The sequence below is a fragment of the Lagopus muta genome, chromosome 5, assembly GCF_023343835.1.
Source record: "Lagopus muta isolate bLagMut1 chromosome 5, bLagMut1 primary, whole genome shotgun sequence".
NCBI classification, from domain to species: domain Eukaryota; kingdom Metazoa; phylum Chordata; class Aves; order Galliformes; family Phasianidae; genus Lagopus; species Lagopus muta.
The window spans coordinates 29,438,694-29,460,606 of record NC_064437.1 but is presented as its reverse complement, the minus strand read 5'-3'; the positions used below and the strand labels follow the sequence as shown (position 1 = coordinate 29,460,606).

The following is a 21,913-nucleotide window of genomic DNA, read 5'->3' as shown; positions in this document are numbered from 1 at the left end:
GAAACAGATATAAGAATTTCAGGCTGCATGAAACAAACAAACAGCAACAACAAAAAACATCTGAGCTTAAAAATACAGTAGGTTTCATGTGAGCCAGGAGGCTCTCACTTAAAGTGCTGGTTCTCTGAACCCAGATAGGCTTCTTAAGAAAAGTTCAGATATTAAGTAAAGCCTACTATGCTTATACCTATGTACTTAAATTCTCAGTAAATATGTCTTCAAAGAATCACAGAGTGACTTGAAAAAAACAGTAAAGCCCATCCAGTTCCACTCCCCCTGCTGTGGGCTTGTTGCCATCTACCAGATCAGGCTGCTGAGGGACCCTTCCAACTTGGTCTTGAATGCCTCCAGGAAGGGGGCAACCACAGCTTCTCTGGGCAGCCTGTGACGGGCCTCACTGCCCTCTGAGTAAAGAATTTCGCCTTAACATCTAACCAAAATCTCCTCTCACTTAGTTTAAAACCATTCCCCCTTGTCCTGACACTGCCCACATAAAAAGTTGATCTCCCTCCCGTAGCTCCCCTCAAGTACTGGATGGTCACAGTGAGGGGTTACAGAGTCACAGAATGGCCTGGGTTGAAAAGGACCTCAATGATCATCCAGTTCCAACCCCCTGCTATGTGCAGGGTCACCAACTAGCAGACCAGGCTGCCCAGAGCCACATCCAGCCTGCCCTTGAATGCCTCCAGGGATGGGGCATCCACAACCTCCTTGGGCAACCTGCTCCAGAGTGTCTCTATGAAAAACTTCCTCCTATCTACTAGTATCTAACCTAATATCTAACCTAGTATCTAACCTAAACCTCTCCTGTCTCAGTTTAAAGCCATTCCCCCTTCTCCTATCACCATCCACCCTTGTAAACAGCCGTTCCTCCTCCTGTTTATACACTCCCTTCAAGTACTGGAAGGCCACAATGAGGTCTCCCCACAGCCTTCTCTTCTCCAAGCTAAACAAGCCCAGTTCCCTCAACCTTTCCTCATAGGAGAGCTGCTCCAGCCCTCTGATCATCCTAGTGCCCTCCTCTGGAGCCGCTCCAAGAGCTCCATGTCCTTCCTGTACTGTGGGCCTGGACACAGTACTGCAGATGGGGCCTCACAAGAGCTGAGTAGAGGGAGACAATCGCCTCCCTCACCCTGCTGGTCACCCCTTTTTTAATGCAGCCCAGAACACAGTTGGCCTTCTGGGCTGCAAGTGCACACTGCTGGCTCATGTCCAGCTTCTTGTCCAGGACCCCCAAGTCCTTCTCTGCAGGGCTGCTCTCAAGATCTTCCCTCAGTCTGTATAAATACCTGATTGCCCTGACCCAATGCAGCACCCTGCATTTGGCCTTATCGAACCTCATTAGGTTTTCACTTCTCCAGCCTGTCCAGGTCCCTCTGGATGGCTTCCCTTCCCTCCAGTGTATTGACTGCACCGCTCAGATTGGTGTCATCTGCAAACTTGCTGAGGGTGCACTCAGTGCCATCGTCTGTCATTGATGAAGATATTGAAGAACACCGGTCCCAAGACCGACCCCTGAGGGACACCGCTTGTGACCGGCCTGCACCCTGATACAGAACCACTGATCACAGCCCTTTAGCTGTGATCAGCCAATTCCTAATCCATTGAGCAATCCATCCTTTAAATCCACACTTCTTCAATTTAGAGAGAAGGATGTGGTGAGGGACCATGTCAAAGGCCTTGAAGAAGTCCAGGTAGATGACATCCACTGCCATTCCCCCATCCACCAATGCTGTCACTCCATCATAGAAGACCACCGGTTTGGTCAGGCACGATCTGCACTTGGTGCAGCCATGCTGGCTATCTCCAAACACCTCTTTGCCTCATGTGTACCTTAACATAGCTTCTAGGAGGATGTGCTCCGTGATGTTCCCAGGCAGAGAGGTGAGGCTTGCTGACCTGTAGTTCCCCAGGTCTTCCTTTCTCCTTTTCTTAAAGATGGGAGTAACATTTCCCTTTTTCCAGTCACTGGGGACTTGACCAGACAGCCATGATTTTTAAATATGATGGAGAGCAGCTCGGCAACCACATCAGCCGTCTCTCAGAACCCTAGGCTGGATATCATCCAGCCCCATGGACTTATACATGTTCAGTTTCATAAGGGGGACTTGGACTTTTCCACTGTGACAGTGGGACAGATCCTACTCTCCACACCTTCCCCTAGAGGCTCTGGATCCTAGCAGCGGGAAGCCTGATCACCTGTGAAGGCTGAGGCAAAGCACTTATTGAGTACCTCAGCTTTTTCTATGTCTGAGGAAGGCAGCTCCCCATTACCTTTTGTCAGAGGGTGCTCTCTCTCCTTGGCCTATTTCCTCCTGTCCGTGTACCTGTAGAACCCCTTCTTGTTATCTTTCACATCCCTTGCCAAGTTCAGCTCCATCTGTGCCTTATCTTTCCTAATCCTATCTCTACACACATGGACAACAGCCCTGTATTTCTCCCAGACTACACAACCCTGCTTCCACTTTCTGTACATTTCCATCTTTTCTCTCAGTTTAAGCTGCAGGTCTTTGCACAGCCACAGTGTTGCTTGCCTCCCCTGCTCTACTTCTTCTGTTGAGGATGGAGAGCCATTGTGCTCTCAGAAGAGTATCCTTAAAGAGCTGCCAGCTGTGCTCTGTGCCCATACCTTAAGGACAGTTTCCCAGGGGATTCCACTCAGCAGTTCCTTGAGCAGCTGGAAGTTTGCTCTCCTGAAGCACATCACCTCTGCTTTTTGCCAGGCCTGTATTCTTCAAGATCACAAACTCCACTGAGGCATGGTCACTGCAGCCCAGGCTGCCTCCAGTTAACCTCTCTAATGCTCTTCTCTGCATTGGAGCACCAGGTCCAGTAAGGTTTCACCTTGGGTTGGTCTAGTCTTGTCTATTACCTGGACCAGGAAATTGTTCTTGACACTGCAGGAATTGTCTGCCCCCCGCTGTGCTGCTATCCCAGCAGGTATCCGGGTGGTTCAAATCCCCCATCAGGACAAGAGTCCATGAGTGTGGCATGTTCTGCAGCTGAAGCAAGAAGGCCTCGTCAACAGGCTCCTCCTGATCAGGTGGGCTGCAGCAGACCCCAACTACTAAATGCCCCTTACTGGAACAATCCTTGATTTTTACTCACAAGCTCTCAACCTGATCTGGCTGTTCCTCAGACACAGCTCTTGGCAATCGATCCACTTCCTAACAGAGGGCAGTTCTGCCACCCCTCCTATCCTGTCTGTCCCTTCTGAAAAGCCTGTGGTCCTCAATTGGTATTGCAATCGTGAGATTCATCCCATCATGTTTCTGTGATAGCAGTTAGGTCATACTTTCCCAACTGTGCCACGGTTTCTAGCTCCTCCTGTTTATTTCCCATGCTGCACACAGAGCCCCATAGCTGTTCTGTAAAGGCACCTGGGAAAGGTGGGACAGGCTGACGGGCTGTCTGCTTGTTGCCCCCAATAGGGGCATGTTTGCATCCCTTGCTGTCTTTGAGGTTGCCCCTTCCCACTTGGTCCCTGGAGTCTCTCTTCTCCAGGCTGAACAAGCCCAGCAACTCCCCTATCCTGTCACAGGAGGGGTATTCCATCCCCCTAAACATCTCTGTGCTCTTCTTCTGGTCTCACACTGTGGTAACAAGGCACCTGGCACTCAATATGAGTGATCAACAAGTCTTGTTTATTGATTACCAAAGATTCTCTTTTACACATGTCTTAATAATACTCATATGTAGTGCAAAAGCGAGCTCATCATTGGTGCTTAAAGCTGAATGCCAATCCCTCCCATCTTCATTCCTTTGGTTACTGCTTCTGTTTCTTTGTATCCACCATGTCCTGTGTCCTTGCCACTTAACAATTCAGACAAGCTGGGTTCTGTAATTCTCAAACTCGTGATCAGCGAGCTGTACCATGTTTACGTGCCCTTTGTCACGTAGCCATTCCTCCACATCACACCAACAGCTCTGTGTCTTTCCTGAGCCAGGGATCATGGGCCCATATGCAGTACTCCAGTCGGGCCTCTGAAGAGTAGGGTAGGGGGGTTTCAATCACTTTCTGTTGCCCTCCTGGCCACCCCTCTTTTGATACAGCCCAGGAAATGGTTGTATGATGTAATAATGATGTAATGATAATGTAATTCACCATGTGAGCTGCAGCTCAAGGTCATTGATAAAAATATTTGAGAGAAACATTGAAACATCTAGTCCATTACTAGTGGTAACAATGATTTACTGTTAGCAGAATTAGGATTGTGCTTATTAGTTCTTGTTAGACATATTTGGAAACTGTAAGAATAATTGTGGTGGTTTATTCATTTAGATAACGAATGCAGGTATTCCAGCCGTGTGGAAAATAATGTTAGTAAGACTCCAAGTAATTTCCAAGAGTGTGTCAGATTGTCTATTTGTCAAGATAGGAATTGTGTTGTGTAAACTGGGAACTGCTACCTTAAATGTATTGTTTTTTAATTTTGCAATTAAACACCAGACCAATTATGAAAATGTTTAGAAGATTGCAGACTACTACCTATTTACTACAAAGCAGGTGGATGCTAGTGGATATCTTAAAAATTGCATTCTTACCACGTGAATGAGAAGGCATATAATTAAGTATTTGTCCTGGGTGGACCAAGAAAGCAGTTACGAAATCTCTGAATTACCATTATTCCATTTATAATATTTATAATGTATTCCATTTATAATGCATTTGTAATAGTTTTGAAGCTGAAAAAAGTACTTAGATGCAAGTAAAAGTATGGTCCAGTAGCCATTCTTCCTGTTGTTTGCTTAAGAATGTTGGTTGAGAATTAGCACAACCCACTGCTCTTTTATTTACTGATTGGTTTTGCACAGTGACTGCTGTGGTTCCTCCAGTGTTTTTAGCCTGTTCTTTTCAGCTGCTGTTACCTTGCTCTAAAGTATTACGGTGAGTATGTAACAGCACGTTGATCACTGTGTTTTATAATACTGATACCCACTGCTGTCAGTATACTTCCTTGATTAAAATTTTTTATTCCTCTTGTTCATTTGGTAGTTGTTTGGTTTTTTTTTTGTTTGTTTGTTTTTTAACCTGTAACCAACTTTTAGTTTGAGGTTTAATGAAAGAGGAAGCTTGGTTGATTTCACTGGTTCGTTTTTAATGCTAGGTATTTCTTGAGCACTAAATGTGAAAACTATTAGTTAAAAACAAAAACAAAAAAAAAGCATGAGCTTATATAAATAAAGTGTTAGAAATAAAATTTAACTGTGGGACTTCAGTTGGCCTTACAAAATGTCTGTGTTTTGGCCTTTTTTTCATTGTAGGGATTGGCAAACTTGCCTTGATAATTCCCTGGGTTGTTTTGCAAGAGTTGGACAACTTGAAGAAGGGGAAGATGTTAGTGCATGTTCGACAAAAGGCTGTTCCTGCAGTCCAGTTCATCTATGCGTCTCTCAAAAATCAGGATCCAAAACTGTGGGGGCAATCCATGCAACTTGCTTCACAAAAAATATGTAAGACATGCAGTCAGTTTGGCTTGGAGTACTTAATCCTCATGTGAACTTCTGCTCTAAATTTGTAATTTAATATGGTATTTGCTCTGAGTTTGCAGTTTGCTAATTAAAACTTCCTAATTGCTTACAGGAGTTTTCAGAGCATATCCTATGGCTATATTATGCAGATGTTCACTGTCATTTTATCGATTATTTCTCACTTTAAATTGCATCTATTAAGTTGCTATGTGGGTAATTACTTAATGAAAATTCATCTTTTTTCTTTTTTTTTTAATCTACAAGCTAAGGGTCTGTTTTACGCTTTTCATTCATTGTCATAGAATCTAACATGCTGAGAAGTTTGTGCAGGGCTCACTGGAAGTTTTCTGCCCCACCGGTAGTGTTCTTTGAGAGGAGCAGAACCTTGGAATTCAAAGCTCAGATCTGTGCTTTGAATACACTACTCTGTCCTTGTCTAGGGAGTGCTGCATTTAAAAATAGTACCGTGACTGCAATGAAGTGTTTCTTCTGCTTAGTTGTTTCTATACGTGTCAGCACTGCTTTAACTAAATTTGCAGATGGCCTGTGTGATGAGAACAACGATGATCGTGTGTTACAGTGTTGTCTGCAGTACCAGAGCCTCTTTCCTCAAGCTGTTGTTATACTGTGCACGTGAGTTCCTGGGTGTTTCTTGAGCTGTTACGAAATTTAAGGTAGTCTTATGCCAGATACAGCATTTTCAAATCGTATCTTAAAACGAAGAGCTGCTTCTGGAATAAGCTTCTGAGGAGCAGTTGCTCTCTTAGAAGCTGCTGTAGAAGGGTACAGTAAAACAAGAAGATTGTAGCTGTAGTTGCCTTCAAGTGCACAAAGCCTGAAGTAAAGTTTATTCAATTTGAAAATTTTTGAAAGAATAACTCAAATTTTCAAAATCTTACTCAAATTTGTAACAAATTATGGAATTATGAGATTAAAAAATGTATTTTTATTAATGGCTGAGATCCAGTTAGCTGCCCAGGTGGGTTTGCCTCTGGGTTGGGGGAGGGTGATAAACAGCATGATAACTGCTGAGTTTCTGGAATTGATTCTTAGTTTGGATACACTTGGATACAAGTGATGTGAAGCTAATTTTTTAAAAGGCTAGTATTCCTAGACCATAAACAGGTTGGTATGTTTCAGGAAATAAAGTTGATTATCTACGTATCAGTTGGTTTGTGTAAGTTGATGTGTGAGACTGGGTTGTTGCTGAAAACACTATTTCATAGAGTGTTAGAATGGTTTGTGTTGGAAGGGACCTTTAAGACCATCTTGTTCCAACCCCCTGCTATAAACAGGGATGCCTCCCATAGCCCGGGTTGCTCACAGCCCCATCCAGCCTGGCCTTGAATGCCTCCAGGGAGAGGGCATCCACAAGCTCTCTGAGCAACCTGTTCCAGTGTCTCACCACCCTCACAGTAAAGACTTTATTCCTAGTATCTAGTCTAAATCTACTCTCTTCCAGTTTAAAGCTATTTCCCCTCATTCTGTTGCTACAAAAGTCTGTTGTAAAAAGTTCCTTCCCGGCTTTCCTGCAGGCCCCTTCAAGTACTGGAAGGCCACTATAATGTCGCCTCAGAGCCTTCTCTTCTCTAGGCTGAAGAGCCCCAGCTCTCTCACCCTTTAGATTTTTCTGAGTAAAGAACAGAACGTGTTGCTGGTGACCTTTAAAGTGCTTTTCATCTGAAAATGCCTTTATCAGTGTAAGCAATGGGAATTTGTGAGAGAGTACCAGAGCACAAGTTTGTAGCAGTTGTGCTACAGTTTATGTGCTTCAGGGTGGTATCTGTGAATATAACTCAGCCAGCACTTTATGGAAAATGGGGCTGTATTATATCAGTGTAATAAGGTATCAGTGTCTTCAAATCATAGCCTTGTCTGCATTCTAAGATCATAGCAGCTAAGCATCACTACTGCAGTACTTGTGGTTTTGTTTTTCTTAAAGCAAGCTCAGAGCCTAACAAATACTCTTTCAGAGTAGCTAGTTCAGTTCATTTTCTATTTGTTTTTTTTTTTTTTTTCTGAACTGATTCTAATCTCATAAGAAGGTGTACTTTCTTATATACAGAAGATCACAAAATAAGCTTACAGGATTCAAATCTTTCAGTGCTTTATTCATAACTTATTACATAATGTTAAGTACTGTCAGTTTTATGACAAAAATTAATTATCTTTTCCTAGAGATGACAAAAATTTATGCAATAAAGCCATTGTATGTGAGGTCAAGGCACTCTGTAAAGTGGATTTGGTTACTGCTCTGCTGAACCTGAATGTTAACAAGCATCTGAACTGCCTGGAACTGCAGCAGTCGAAATGTGGTAAGTTTGCTTAATGTGTGCATAAACATACACTGGCTTTTGAGACCTACTGATCAGTGTAGGAGAGGAAAAATAGTTATATAGTCTCAATTTTTATACAGTTTGAATCCTCAGTGTTTGTTTTGGATAGGTTTTCTGTTTTCTAAGGTAAGCACTTTCCTGAAAGTTTGAGACCTTTATTAAAAAATTTGTCTCTTACGATGTGAGGAAATTCACATGGCATCTTTTCATTTTACAGAATAACAAAACGAAATACAGCATGAATTACCTTTGTTTACAGTCCTTTAAACTGTGTCCTACGTTACAGGACTGAAAACTGATGTTTCCAGTTGAAGAGTTTGGGTTCTATTCTTGCTTAGTTGTAAAGCCTTTATACTGAGCTCATCCTTTACTTTTTCTAGCATCCCAATCAGTAGAGCTAGATTCTTGTGTTACTTGCTAATGTTTCAAAAGATGCAAATACAGCTTGCAGTGGTAAGCAGTGATCTTCTCATGCTTGCTGATAGCTCCACTGCCTGTATATAATCTGAGGTATTTAAGAACGAATAAGTGATAACACAAATGAATAATACCTTGGGGAAATTAGATTGTCTTGTTTAGTTGCTCATAAATAAAAAGATCCACAGTACAAATGAGTATAACTGGAAATGCTTGAAATCTGATTAGGTGTACCTTATCTGCTTTGTACCACAGTGTAAAGTACAGTCTGTCTTTTATTTACGGGAACAAGTGATTTGTATCCTATCAGCCTATATCAGCTATAGAAGCTGTTGCAATTAGTATCTTTTATTGCTGTTGGCTTTACAGATAGAGAATTCCAGAAAACAAAAGAAAGTGATGCTCATCTTACTTTCCAGAAAACAGAAAGAAGTGATACTCATCTTACTTCTCAATTTCCGAATATAATTCCAGATCTTGAAAAGAACTTAGGAGAAGCTTTATCTTGTATTTTGGAGACTGAAATGAAAATTGTATTTGGAAACCTATGGATGGAGGTAGTTTCATATGTCATCTTTCTTGGTATTTCAAATATTAAGAGGTTTAATATTTCAATGATTTCTTTACCTATGTTAAACTGGCGGCTAAGTCTTGTAATTTATTAATGTAACAGTCTGCTTAATTGTTTAACAGTCTGCTTAAGTGTTTAATTTTACAATTTCATTTTATGACAAGATGATTCTATCTGACCAGTAATTCCTGCAGTGATAATAATATGGTAATAGAAATTCTGGCTATGTGGCTGTGCAGTATGAATTTTCCAAACTTTTTGTATTAATTTCACTGCACTTAGACTTTTCTGTGTGTTTAAATCATTGAATTGTAAATATATCCTTCAATAAAATATTCTATCACATTTTATGTGATTTATATAATATATATAATATTTTATACAACGTTACACTTGTTGAAAGCATTTGTTTCCCATCAGAGTGCTTTTATATACCACATGAGTATAATTATTCACACACTACATTGCAGATACATAATTACAGGGATGTTAACCTCCAAGCACTTGCTTTTTCAAAAGTACTGTTCGTATAAAATAAGTATGCAGTTACAATACATTTTTAAATTATACACTGCTTTTACTGTGCATATGCCTCTGTGATCTTAAAAGAGTTGTTTGCATGGGATGCTTACTATTTCACAGGATGGAGTTTTGATTAGTTGCTAAGTAATTAGGCATTTACAATTAGCTTAACTGGTTCCTGTCAACATCTTTCCAAATTCTGGTTTTACTTCATAGCAATAAATTACAATTTAATTGTAATATGCACATAATAGACACAGCTATGAAAAGTGTGCTTATTCTTACTAAAAAGAAGTTGAAGGATAATTGTAGAAAATCAAAGGCATATTTACTTTTGTTCTGGCTTTTGTACATAGGTAATGCATTAAGAGATTACTAAAGGGTGTTTTGAGTATTTGAGAAAAGGAGAATGAAAAATCATGCAAATGTTGAAAGGTTATTATTGTGCATTGGATGCTTCTTCATGGACATCTTTGCCTATCCAATGATATTGCTGAATCAAAATTTCTAAATAGATAACTTTGGTTTGTTAAATCTAAATATAACTTTATTTCTGAGGAATCGTTGGAGTTCTGCTTCAGCAAGTGCAAGTAATGTTATTAAAGAACAGAACTGGACATGTCTGTTTGACTTTTGAAATGTGTTGTCTTTCAGATACTATATTTAAAGCCACCATGGACGTTAGCAAACTTACTGCAGTGCTACAAAAAGCACTGGGTGGCTGTTTTTGGTTATGTTGTGCCAAGGAGCTTACTTGCAACTATTGAATTTCTCTATAAACACTTTTGTACAGGTAAGAATCTCTAAGAATGTTGATTTTCAGTTACAGAAGTAGTCTTAGCTGAGCATGTACTCTATATGGTTAAATTACAGAATCCCCAAGGTTGGAAAAGACCCACAAGATCACCCAGCTCTACCATCTAGTAATGTAGAACCAAAATCAATGTAAAAACATTTTAAAGAATGTTTACAGTGTTGGTCACTGAAGTCTCTCAACTATTTTTAGGAAGGAAATAATCTTCATTTCCTTCTGTGTTTCATATCGCCAAGTGATCTGCATTTGATAAATAATTTGTAGAGGAGTAAAGTGAACTTTATGTGGTAAATGAGGATGAGGACAGGGTGGCTTGTTCTAAAAAAAAAAAAATAAAAAAAAATTAAAAAAAAAAGTGAAAAATAAAAGAACCCTTCCATTTATTTAGTGTGTTGTTTAAGGACTGGATTTTAACAGATGCAGCTCCTCTGGGATATTGCTGTTCCATATCTGTTATGTTAGATATGCCACTAGAGCCTCTTGCCAGGTTGTGGATAAGTTTGGAGGACTTGGTTAAGATGGAGAAATGTTAGCTCTACTCCCTATTGCTAATATTTCTCTTGAGGTTTCTTTATCTGATGTTTCTGAGACATTTTTCAAGGCCTTATATCCACCTTAGTTAATTCAGATATTTGAGTATTAAAATTGCCTCCTAACAATGCAGTGCTAACAATGCTTAGCATCTAATTATTATACTTTTTTATTTCCCATGTTAACATGTAAATGTCAGGTAAAACACTGGACACCTCAACAGCTGTTGTCTTGCTCCAGGAAACCAAGAAATTACTGCATGCTTTCAGTTTGAGGTCTGATTATGATGGAGTGCTGCCCCGGGCTTATGAGAAAGTGAATAAGCTATACCAAACATGTACAGAGGTGAGAGGTGTTTCAATATTCGTTCACCTAATTGGTTCTTGAAATTGCTCTGTGTTTGTATTGTAAACCAGGCTTCGATATTTAAATTATTCACAGAATTTTTAAAAATTATGGCAGAAAATATTGCAATACATTGGTTGTTTTATAATAACCCCCCAAATTTAACTTCTATTTTCCTGTAGCAAACATCTATCTCTATATGTATGCTTGGTAGGCTTTTTTCTAATATAAATGTGTTAGTATTTGGAATGTGACTGAAAAACTTTACCTTCAGTTGCCTTCAGGAAAAACATCTTGGTTTTATATTGAATTTGTAACTGTTAAAGATGATCTTAGGGATTAAAATTAAGGATTTATTTTTTTATATCAATCCTGTATTATTATTCCTGGCCACGTTATTTCATCTTTCTTTGTCTCAGTAGCTGTATTCCTGTATTAATACATACACAGGAGGGACTTCTTTTATACCGTATGCTTTGTGGTAGTTAGTAAAGAGTGTTCTGATACCTTTTGTGCTCTGAGAAGTGTGGCCTTACGTGCAATTCACCTATGAGTTATTGTGGAATAAATGTCAGTGTCTTGGTTTGCAATGATTGTTAGTTCTGAGTGTAGTGGCATACGAAGCGAATAGTGACCCTGGATGACTTGAAATCTTTCTTCATGTGGAAAAAAAGAGTGCGGGTCAGAATACCTGTAAAAAGTTATTTTAACTTTTGGAAAATGCTGGAAGGGAAAGGAAGAAGAGGAAGATCAAGGAAGGGAAGGATGATCTAGTATCTTGTGTTCATGAGTCTTGGTTCTCTGCTGCAGTCCTAAGTTCTGCGTGCATTGCAGTCAGCCACTATTCTGTGATCAGTGCCACACTGAGAAGGAAGCTTTCTGAAAGCTTGTTTCCTCCTGTGCTTATGTGACTTTTGACCTCATAAGGAAATGTCATTTAACAGACTTGTTTGTGTCACATCAGTTTAACCTGGATACATCTCCTGTGTTGGTTCGCCACTGATGTATGAATATTTCTGCTATTGCAGAGGAGTGTGCCATCACTCATGAGAGAGCGAGCAGTGTTGTCTTTCCATGTGCAAGTAAGAGTGTTGTAGTTGATTTTACCTGTGAAAGCTTTGATGAAACTTACCTGTGAAGCTTTGATGTAGGGTTTTAACCTTTGCTTCTGTTTCCTGATCTACAATTATAGAGGAAAATCTTGGTAAAAGGCTGAGAGGTGCATTAGATACAGAGACTGTCATAAGGATGATTAAAGTTGGAAAGATATGCCTTGCTTTTTTGAGCACTACCTTAACAACAGCAAAAGCAACCTGAAGCAATTAAAAGTTTTCAAATTTCCTTAAGATAGGAAATTAAATACATTCAGTATTTGCTTCTAAACTTTTTTAAGGCGAGATCAGGCAGTGAGCAGAATTCATCTGAAGACAGCATGATTCTTTCAAAAAGTTCTCTGTGCGAAAGAATGGAAGAAACAATACCAAATCTCCAAAACTGTGGAGAAAAAGGGCTGCCTGCAAGCATGCACGTTGCTCAAGAAGACAGGCACCAAGAGATCTGGTCAGTCCTTGAGGGTGTATGGAATACAATGAATTTGTACAGGTATGATGTACTACAGAAATGTCAAAGTTAAACATAACTTTACGTCATTTCCATTCAAAAATACTGTACGAACTGCTTGTTTTTGCTCATTTTAGAGAAGAAGCTATTAGTAATTAATTGAAATTAATGAAAGCATAAAAAAAAAACCAAACAAACATTTCACACAAAGCAGTGAGGAGCATAAGAACTGTTATATAGATGCAGTCACTGATCTGTATAGCCTGCTGTTCTTTTTCCTGGCAGCATATGAGTAACTTAATTGAATGAGTTACTTAAGACTTCAGTGTTGAAGAGCTCATAAGGTGCACAAATGGGAGACTTCAATGAAAATTTAATCTTTTTCCATAGAAAGAGGCATTCAAGCTCTGTGTTTTCCTTCTCAAACCCTGTGGAACTGCACTACCCTATGCAAAAGCACTTTTTAGATTATTTTTTAAACCTTAATTTATTGGAAATAGTTTTCCAATAGTTTTTAAGCAAATTTCTTCACCTTAAAGGTGAAGTATCCAAATGCAGAGTCTGCTCATTCATTTCATTTCTCACATAAGCTCAAAATTGCATGTAAAAAAAGTCCCTCCATATAGAAGTCTTAAATCTGTTTTTTTATTTTTTTATTTTTGAAGACTCTGCTTGAAAATCATTTCAACACTGCTTTTTTTTGCATGTTATTAAAAAAAAGCATGAATAAATACTGTGAGGTTTCTGTAGTCTTAATCTAAAATCTTTTTTGAGACGTGGGCTCTGAGTTCTGACAAGCATAAAGGAACATTTTTTTTTTAATTATCTGTTAAGAACTCATATAACAGACAGTGATAATAACTCTACCCATGCCACTTCTAAACTAACCTTTCAGTATGCTGTGGAGCTGCACCAATAATTCTTTTGGGCTTACACCAATGCAGATTAATCTGAATTGAAGCTGGCTGGAAGATGACTTCATGTGCTGTTCTGGCCAAATGAGGATCTGCATCAGAAAGCAGTGTAAAACAATTCCACCTCCAGAGCGGGGATAGTTGGTTCTCTGGCTGGGATATTTCTCAATTTCGTGGTTGCAAATAGACATTGTTTCATGAGGAAAATCTATTTCAAAAATACCTCTTGAAATAAAAATGGAGCCGAGTTGTTGGATCTCGCTGCCTGTTAAAGACTGTGGTGTGAAGAAAATACAACATTCTAGAATTGTTGGTCATTTCACACTCGTCTTACATCAAAAAAATCCTGCTTGTTTCCCATCAGTGGAGCTTATTCTTTGTGAATGCAATGCAGCTTCTGGTCCCACTGCTGCAACTACTGAAGGAAAGGTGTCAGCCCTGATCCACTAAATACGGAAAATGAAAAAGCTTGGAAAAGTACATAGAAAACAATTTTCTTTGCTTCTTCAGCCTAAACACCCTCTTCCGGGGGGTTTGCAGAGGCTTGCTCAAGTTACATATGAAGAGATGTTTTCATTTCAAGTAAAGTTTAATGATAAATCTGTTTAGGTAATGGTTAGAGGCAAAATACTGTTAGAGAGTTGACAAGGAAAATTTTAAGCAGAGAATAACAACTGTAGGGCATAGGCTTCCTAGACTTCTTTAGACTATGTGGTTATAATATAGATTGATGTTTGACCTTGCCTTATAAATAGTCAGAATGCAGTGCATACAAACAACAATGAATTTAAAGGATTTTTATTTACTGCTTTTCTTTGTTTCATATTTGTTTTTGTAATATTAGGCTTGAAATTTTCCAGAAGTTAGAGTCCAACACAGTAATTGCAAAGTCTTCATTCGAAGAAGCTTTTTCGGGACTGCAGAAACTGTTAGCAGCTGTGAATTATATCCTTGAAGGAATTCATAGGTGAGCATTTCAGCTAGTCGTAAGTCATAAGAACAGCAGTCACGGAGTCCTAAAAGTCACTTAACTATTGGTGCCAAACTAGAGGTTACATGTGCATGCTTAGTTTCATAATTCTCAGTAATATCTCAGTATTATATCTAGTACGGTTTATTGGTAATGAAAGAATAATTAATCAATAATCAATAAGAAATAACTAGCTAACTGGTAGGCCACCAGATTTCTTGTAGTGAATTTTCTTTTATGACTTAGAACTTGTTTTGATGTGATGACAAGCCACTGGCACTGCTTGTAGTGTTACAGCAGCTGTGACGTGGTTAAATGCTGCATTAGCTCTGGTGGCAAGAGCTGAGAATCATTTAGAACATTTATTTTTTCAAATGTGAGGCCTGCTGGAGTTGGGTATATTTCTAATGTTTAAATGGAATTTTGAGATTTCATTGTTACTTAATTATAGAGTATTCTTTATGAGTCAAAACCTGTGCTGCTGCAGTGGTAACAAGCTGAACTCTGCTGTGGCAGAATAGTGTTCCCTCTGTTCCTTCTTCCTCCTTTTTTTTTTATTTTGTGTGTGTGCTGAACAATAAATATGGACTGCAGAAAGATGAAGGTATTTCTTGTGCAGTCTTTACATGGTCCTCGTTTTGTAGCAGTGAAGTTTAACCAGCAGCAGGAACAGCTACAGAAGAATGCTTCAAGTTCTCTCGACTGTGCAGCTCTCTCCATTTCCTGCTCATGTCCTGTAAAGGGTACTTATGGGAACTGCTTTGCAATTGTGATTGAAGTTACAGATACTGCTGTAAGCATCCTTAATGGAGGTGTTTCTGACACTTTTTCTTTTCTCTTACTGGAAGCAACCTATCTTCTATATTTCCCCTTGTGGAAGAACTCTAAAATAACAAGGTCTGCCATTATGTCAGAGACATCTGTTTTTCAGAAAATGTGCCTTTTGATTAAAAAAGTGCTTGAGGCAAACAGGACTCAGGTCCTTTGTTGAAATGAAGAATCTATTTTCTGTTTCACGTGATTATGCTGAAACTCAGTAACATTTATGAAATAATTCTGAAATACTCTTAAATTTTTCTACTACTAAACTACAGTATTATTACTATACTACTATTATTAGTTCTGTAAATAAAAGTGGTTTTCTTAAAGTGTTTCAATTTGAAAAGCTTGCTGTGAATTTGTCTCTGGAGTTGCAGTAGGGGGCGTCGTGGGTCAGGAAATTCAGGAGCAGTAAAACGTGTCTGTTTTCATCTTAGTGTGAGGTTTCTGAGTAGGTTTTCCAGCTGGAGTCAGCAGCTGTGCTTTTAGGTCACTGCAGTTACATGTGTAACATACAGAACACATACATGGTATATATTTATAACTGGATATCAAAACAGAAAATTGAAGTTTGTGAAAGTGAGGAGGCTCATTTTACCAGAGTATCTCAATGCTTCTGAGGCTGAATTTAACGTGTATATATTTTCTTTTTTTTTTTTTTTTAAATAGTATTTTACAGCAATTGGTGTGATTACAGAAAATGAAGCATCTGGAGAAAAAGTAGTGAAAAAGTTTTAACTTGAAAATTTGGAGACAGTAAAGGTTTAGTGACAAATCATGGTAGCTTCTGTTCCTTGCTATCTAAAACAAATAAGAAAAAAACTCTTGTGAAAGTTTGGAATATTTAAAAATAAGTTGTGTTGAAAGTGCAGCTGCATTAGAAGTTCAGGCTTTGTAGTTGTTAAAAACAGTTAGAAAAACACAGTTGCTCTTCTTGAGATAAGTGTGTGATTGTCCACTTCCTCATAAACAAACAGATTCTGCAACACTGCTGTGTCTGTTCAGACCTCCTAACCTGAACATGCTTGTGACAAATACAGATATTATGAAAAACAGGCTGCTTCTTGGGAGAATTCTCACCAACAGCTCTGTGCATCTTACCCTGCCCTCGAGACTTCCGTCATGCAGTACAGACTTTTATCGTTGTTTCTTCCTACAGTGACATTGATAGCAGAACAGAAATGACATGGCAATGTGCTGTATGCCATAGATGTTGGGCAGTGTTACAGTAAAGGCAATAACTAGTACGGCTAGCATCTGTATGTAACCTCCCTGTTGGCAGCAGGGCTCCGTGCAAACAAAACATTACTTCATAGTTGTCTCAGATGTGGCTGATCATGGGAGCTCCTGTTCTATCACTGTCTTCTTGAAATTTACTGATGAAAAAGTGAGCACAAATGGCTCCTTTCCCCTTTACATAGAGAAGAGCATGGTACGTGCTCGTGTGTATAACATGGATTCACAACAGAGAAAGATGATTAAATCTCCAAAGTTTGTACGTCTACTTGTGAAGCCATGAAATGTTTCTCAGGTGTGCAGTATTACCGAAACTCAGCACCTCATCCATTGCTCTCAGCGTTTTGGAGATTACCCGAGTGCTTCTCTGGATGCTTTAAAGCAAGTGTACTACGTTATTTATAAAATGCCAAAGGTGGGAAGAGTAGGAAGAAAAATCTGTTGGCAGTCTTCACTTTATTCCAAAGCAGTGATATTGGTCCGCAAGTCGTTTTATATAACTGAAGTATATAAATTGTTTTTAATTGCTTTGAGCAGTATTTCTGCATCTTTTCAGCGATGACTTACGCTAGTATTGTATTGAGTATTGTTAGTTGTGTTAGATATTATTTTGAACTAGTTTACAAAGGGCCCATTGTGGGTCCTGATCCTTGAAATATTTTTTGGTTTTCAAGTAGCTCTTTGAACAACAGAAGAATTTATGCAACTCATGGTTTCCAAGTTTGTGCCAATTTTTTCATCACTTTAAAAGTTCTTCCACTGATCCCACTGAAAAGTATTTGGGCCTTTCACGTTTGGAGGGAAGAAAAGTTTAACTATTTATCACAGATGATTAGTTCTTCAGAAATTCTGTTTGAAGAAATGCAGAATGCATCACAAGAAATGGCTGCTGGGGTGTACGTACTGGAATTCCCTCCTCTCTACGCATTGAGGATGTGTTTAACTTTTCACCTGTTGAAGTTGAGGTGTGTGCCAGTAGAGGACTGGAAGTGCTTGTAGCCTTTTATGGCTAGTCTTCTGAAATATCTTCTTATGTCTTGTTGGTCTTGCTTTAACATAGTGATTGGAATGCTAGAAACAGCTTTCTTAACCTTTTGAAAGCTTTATTGGCAGCATTTAAGTGTGTCTGAAAGTGTTTGTGTAAACCAAGTTTCATTCGACAGAGGGTAAATTCTGATTCGAGGGTCTGCATGCCCCACTGGGGAGTTTGACATGGAACCTTACTGTGTTGTGGTTCCCGACCAAGTTCATTTAGATGTGAAACCCTTTTCAAAATCAGAAGTGTGTTTTGTCTTCGGTGAATCTATGTAGTTCTTTCTAGTTGGTTGGTGTTTTTTTAAGCTGTACACTAAGAAAAAAAAAATACTTTGTTCACATGTCAACTTCAAAATTGCTCACAAAAAATGGCTTATAGCAAGTACTGTTAGCTACAGAACTCAGACATTTGTACCAATGCAGTGCAAGGTATGCAGGTATCTGTTACCTACTGCAGGAAGTAACCTGAATTCTGTAGTAGAGTGGAATTTATAATATGTTTACAATTCGGAAAGCACTGGTTTATTAATTTCTCATCTAAACTTTTTAAAGTGTAATTTTTTAGAGGTCTTCTCAGAAAGGCAGTGCAGTGTTACCGTATCCGATGTTATCTTTGAGTTGGATGTTTTGCAGTTAACTAACTTAAAAACAGTCCTATTGATTTGAAAACAGTTCAGCAGATGCAGAGAAACTGGTTCCTTGGCCTTTCGTAGGGAATTGAGATGTCTTTTTCTTGATGCATAGTTAGTAAATTCTTTCTTCCCTGAGACTGCTAAGATATTTAGTTATTTTCATCGGAAGTCTCTACGTTCAGAGCTTTACTTTCAGTCTTTCTCTTTATGCCATCTCCTTCTGGAAGTAAAACAGAGAGAAAATCCCATTTGAAAATACACTAGCACTAGTCATTTGTTGGTTTTGTTATTATTATTAATTTATGTGAAACCCAAGACATTCTTGACGACCGAAGAGAAGCTGTTAAATTGCTTGTTGTTCCTTACTACAGCAGTGTAATGAGGAATTGCTGAGTTACCAAGATTTTGGGTGGCACAGAAGTTTTGTGTTTCCATTTCTAATTCCTTGTTGCCTTTCTGATCTTCTGACATGGAAGTTAACCAGGGCCTCACAGGGTTAAGCCAGGCATGTCCTGGCGTTCAACTGCATGTGGTTTAGCCCAGCCCATACGGTGGCACCGCTGCCGTGCAAGGTGCAACATCATGGCAGCAGCTCATCGTCTGCAGTTTCCACTGTCTGAACTGGAACCAGGGTACAGGGAGGGTGGAGTGGAGTGCTGACCCAAGTTGTGGCAAACAGTTTCATGCATTTTGATACACTAGCTAGAGATGGTCCTGTGAACAGTGAAAAATCTGCAGCCTTGCTTTGTGTTTTGATAAAGGAATTTGAGATTTCAAGAGCGCTGAAAAAATCATCAATTTTTTTATACATTTGTGAGTCCATTTTCAGTTGGCATAAAAACATTGCTTGCCAATTTTTGAATGCAGTGTATAGAGTAGCAGTCAGATATTCGAATCTGATGATATAATCTGATGATATCTCCGTACCAGACTGCTGTGGTTTGACCTGGAGGTTGCTGAACACCATACAGTCATTCCGTCCCTCCTCCTCTTTCCAGAGGGATGGAGGAGAGAACTTGGGGAAAAACAAAAATAGAACTCATGGATTGAGATAAAAGTAAGAGAAAAGAAAAAGGATAATAGTTGTGAATGTATACAAGGAGCTAAGCAGTAGCAATTGCTCACCACCCACCAACCAGTGCCCAGCTAGCCCCCAGCCACTGGAATAGAGCAAGAAGAACTCCCAACCCCCTCAAAACTCTCCTTCCGTGTGTGTCGTATGACACGGGATGTCCCTCTGGCCAGTTTAAGTCAGTTGTCCTAATTTGTCCCCTCCCAGCACTTTGTTAGCATGAGATGGGAAACTGGAATGATCTTGGCTCTGTGCAACACTGCTTAGCAGTAACTGCACACACCAGTGTTCTCAACACTGTTTTTTTTCCTAAAACCAAAATCATACCAGGCAGCATACCAGGCACTCTGAAGAAAACAATTCTGTCCCAGCTGAAACTAAGACAGAGACTTTTATAACACCTCTCTTACCAGAGCACAGAGCAAACAAAGGCAATGGCAGAGTCCTTATTTGAGAAATAGGTGCTATAGGAAAAGATACCAAAGAGAAATTAATGAACTCCTCTCAGTAGCAGTTTGGAGACAGGGGCAAGCTGAGGAATGCGGCCTTCCCCATTCCTATTACAGACACGGGAGGAAAGGGCTGGGGAAGGGGGGAGGGGTATGTGTGCAGGCTCAGGCTGTGCTCCCGGAAGCATCGCTGAGATAGAAAGGTGTCTGCAGCCCCCCCCAGCCACATCCTCACCTATTGCTTGGGGGCTGTGACCTTGGAATTCCACTGCACCAGAGAATAATACCCCACACTTCACTATCTGGTATGATTTGTGTCATCACTTTTTGCTGTAATGTGTGCTTGCAAACAGTTATTGTCAAGGATGAAATACAGGAGGAATAGGAGTTAATCAAAAATTTCAGACGAACACCTTGAGAACTTACTGATGATGGCAATGCCTTCCATTCAACCAGACTGATGCGTTGCTTTCACAAAAACAATGTCAGATAGCCCACACGTTCTGTGGGGTTTTTCTCTCTTTTTTTTTTTTTATATATTTCTATTAAAACATAGGAATGCATTCTGTTAGTTGTAAACATTAACTGTCCTACATATCTTACATGCTGCCCAAGGCAATTCCTCTTCACTCACTATACCCTAGATAAGGCAGAAGATCGGATCCCTGTGTCCAGAAGCTTACTTTTCTGCAGTGAAGTCGCTTAGCCTCGTGGCTGAGCCCTGTGTCCATCAGGCTGCTGCCATCAGATGGCTCCATTAGCTGAACAGCGCCAGCCTCTGTGCAGCTCAGGGAGGAGGAACACTGAGAGTGAACACAGGCTGAATTCTGAGAGCAGCTGCTGCACATTCTGCTTTGGCTTTGTGTGTGTGTGCCTTCTGTCTCATTGTCTGTGAGCTCAGTGTCTGTTAGTGGCTGGCAGGCTGACCTGCTTTCCCTGCCACATTGTGTTTTTCTTCTACTCCCTGAGTAAATTTTCTGATCCTTTCCAGATAGACTTTGCATTTTTCCCAGCCAGGTATGGGATCCTGTTGTGAGCTGTTTCCTGTCCATTCTTGATATCATATCTGTCTGCATTGTCCTGCCAGCTGTCTGATGGTAGGGAAACAAACATCCCAGATGGGGTGGGAAGCCCAGTTGCTTTTGAGGTATAAATTGTTAAGTCTGGTTCTCTCCTTCCTCCCCTCTGCTCCAGAAGTAATAGTTAGCTCCTGCTTTGTAGCTGGCACCCATACTGGCGTTCTGTATCTCTGTGTAACATGCCTTTCTGTAACTTGAATTCAGAAAGCTGCACAGACCCACACTGCAGCCAGGACAAATTGCATTTTCATGGCATTCCAGCCTTGCCAGCAGTTGCTCAGAGCAGAGTTTTTGAAGTAATCAGAAGTTGCAGTGTGTGACAGAGGGCCATTCGTAGTTTGATTTTGCACAGCTGAACGAATTGGAAAGGCAAAGGGTGTCCATGGGTTTGCTTTTGAAGTACTTTTGATGTAATGTTAGGAGAGAAGCAGCAGCAGTGGTTAAATAGGTGCAGAGTAAAAATGTATGAAAACATGTATAGCTTTTCAAATGTACATCTCTTATAAAGTCTCTGCTTTCCATAGAACAGAATGGTAGCTAATGGAGATGGAAGGAATGTGAAGGAATTTTAAAATAGTGGCTGCGGTGTAAAATCCCTGCCCATGTGCTCCAGGCCTGGAGCTTGTCGTCCAACTGCTGCTTAGTTGGAAACAGCAGTAGGAGGATGAATGTTGACCTGTTAAGGATTTGTGGGGGAAGTTAATGTGTAGGCTCTTCTCTTACCAATTTTTTTTTTTCTGAATTCCATGTACTGCAGTGTTTGATCCTTAAACAATTGTCTTTCATTTGAAGATATTGTAGTGCTTTGAGCCAAATGTTAGGCCTCTTCTTATGTTATAAACCCAGGAGAAATTATTGTGACTCTCCAGACTACCTCTATAAAGTTCACTGAGGATTTAACGTTATTTATTTGCTTATTAACACATTTTACTTGGGTTTTTCAGAAAACTAAGAACACGGCTGGCTTGAGAAATGGAAAGGGATGAGTGGGAGGAAAAAATCTTCAAAAATTAAGAGTTTATTTTTTGTTTAAAGAAACTAATTTATTTTTTTTTTAATGAAGCGTATCTGATTGCTGGTTTTTAATTATTTCATGGATTCCTTTGGCATACTTAAAAAAAACAAAACCTTTTCTTTTT

At 39.6% G+C, this 21,913-nt stretch overlaps 1 protein-coding gene across 10 annotated transcripts in view; it reads left to right on the top strand.

Moving 5' to 3' along the window:
* The window catches only part of SWT1 (SWT1 RNA endoribonuclease homolog), a 32,952-nt gene that overhangs the window by 7,150 nt on the left and 3,889 nt on the right, over positions 1-21,913 (top strand). For 8 of the 10 annotated variants that reach the window (XR_007377462.1, XR_007377463.1, XR_007377464.1 and 5 more), the window contains 8 exons: positions 5,266-5,454; positions 6,012-6,105; positions 7,651-7,787; positions 8,595-8,782; positions 9,973-10,111; positions 10,863-11,008; positions 12,402-12,610; positions 14,327-14,449. Coding sequence is in view for 7 of the 10 variants with exons in the window: in XM_048947088.1 (XP_048803045.1) it covers positions 5,266-5,454; positions 6,012-6,105; positions 7,651-7,787; positions 8,595-8,782; positions 9,973-10,111; positions 10,863-11,008; positions 12,402-12,610; positions 14,327-14,449 (1,225 nt within the window). In the remaining 3 variants the exon portion in view is untranslated. Of the gene's footprint in view, positions 1-5,265; positions 5,455-6,011; positions 6,106-7,650; positions 7,788-8,594; positions 8,783-9,972; positions 10,112-10,862; positions 11,009-12,401; positions 12,611-14,326; positions 14,450-15,096; positions 21,909-21,913 lie in introns of those variants that run through there. The other 2 variants (XM_048947092.1, XM_048947091.1) reach the window with 2 other exon arrangements.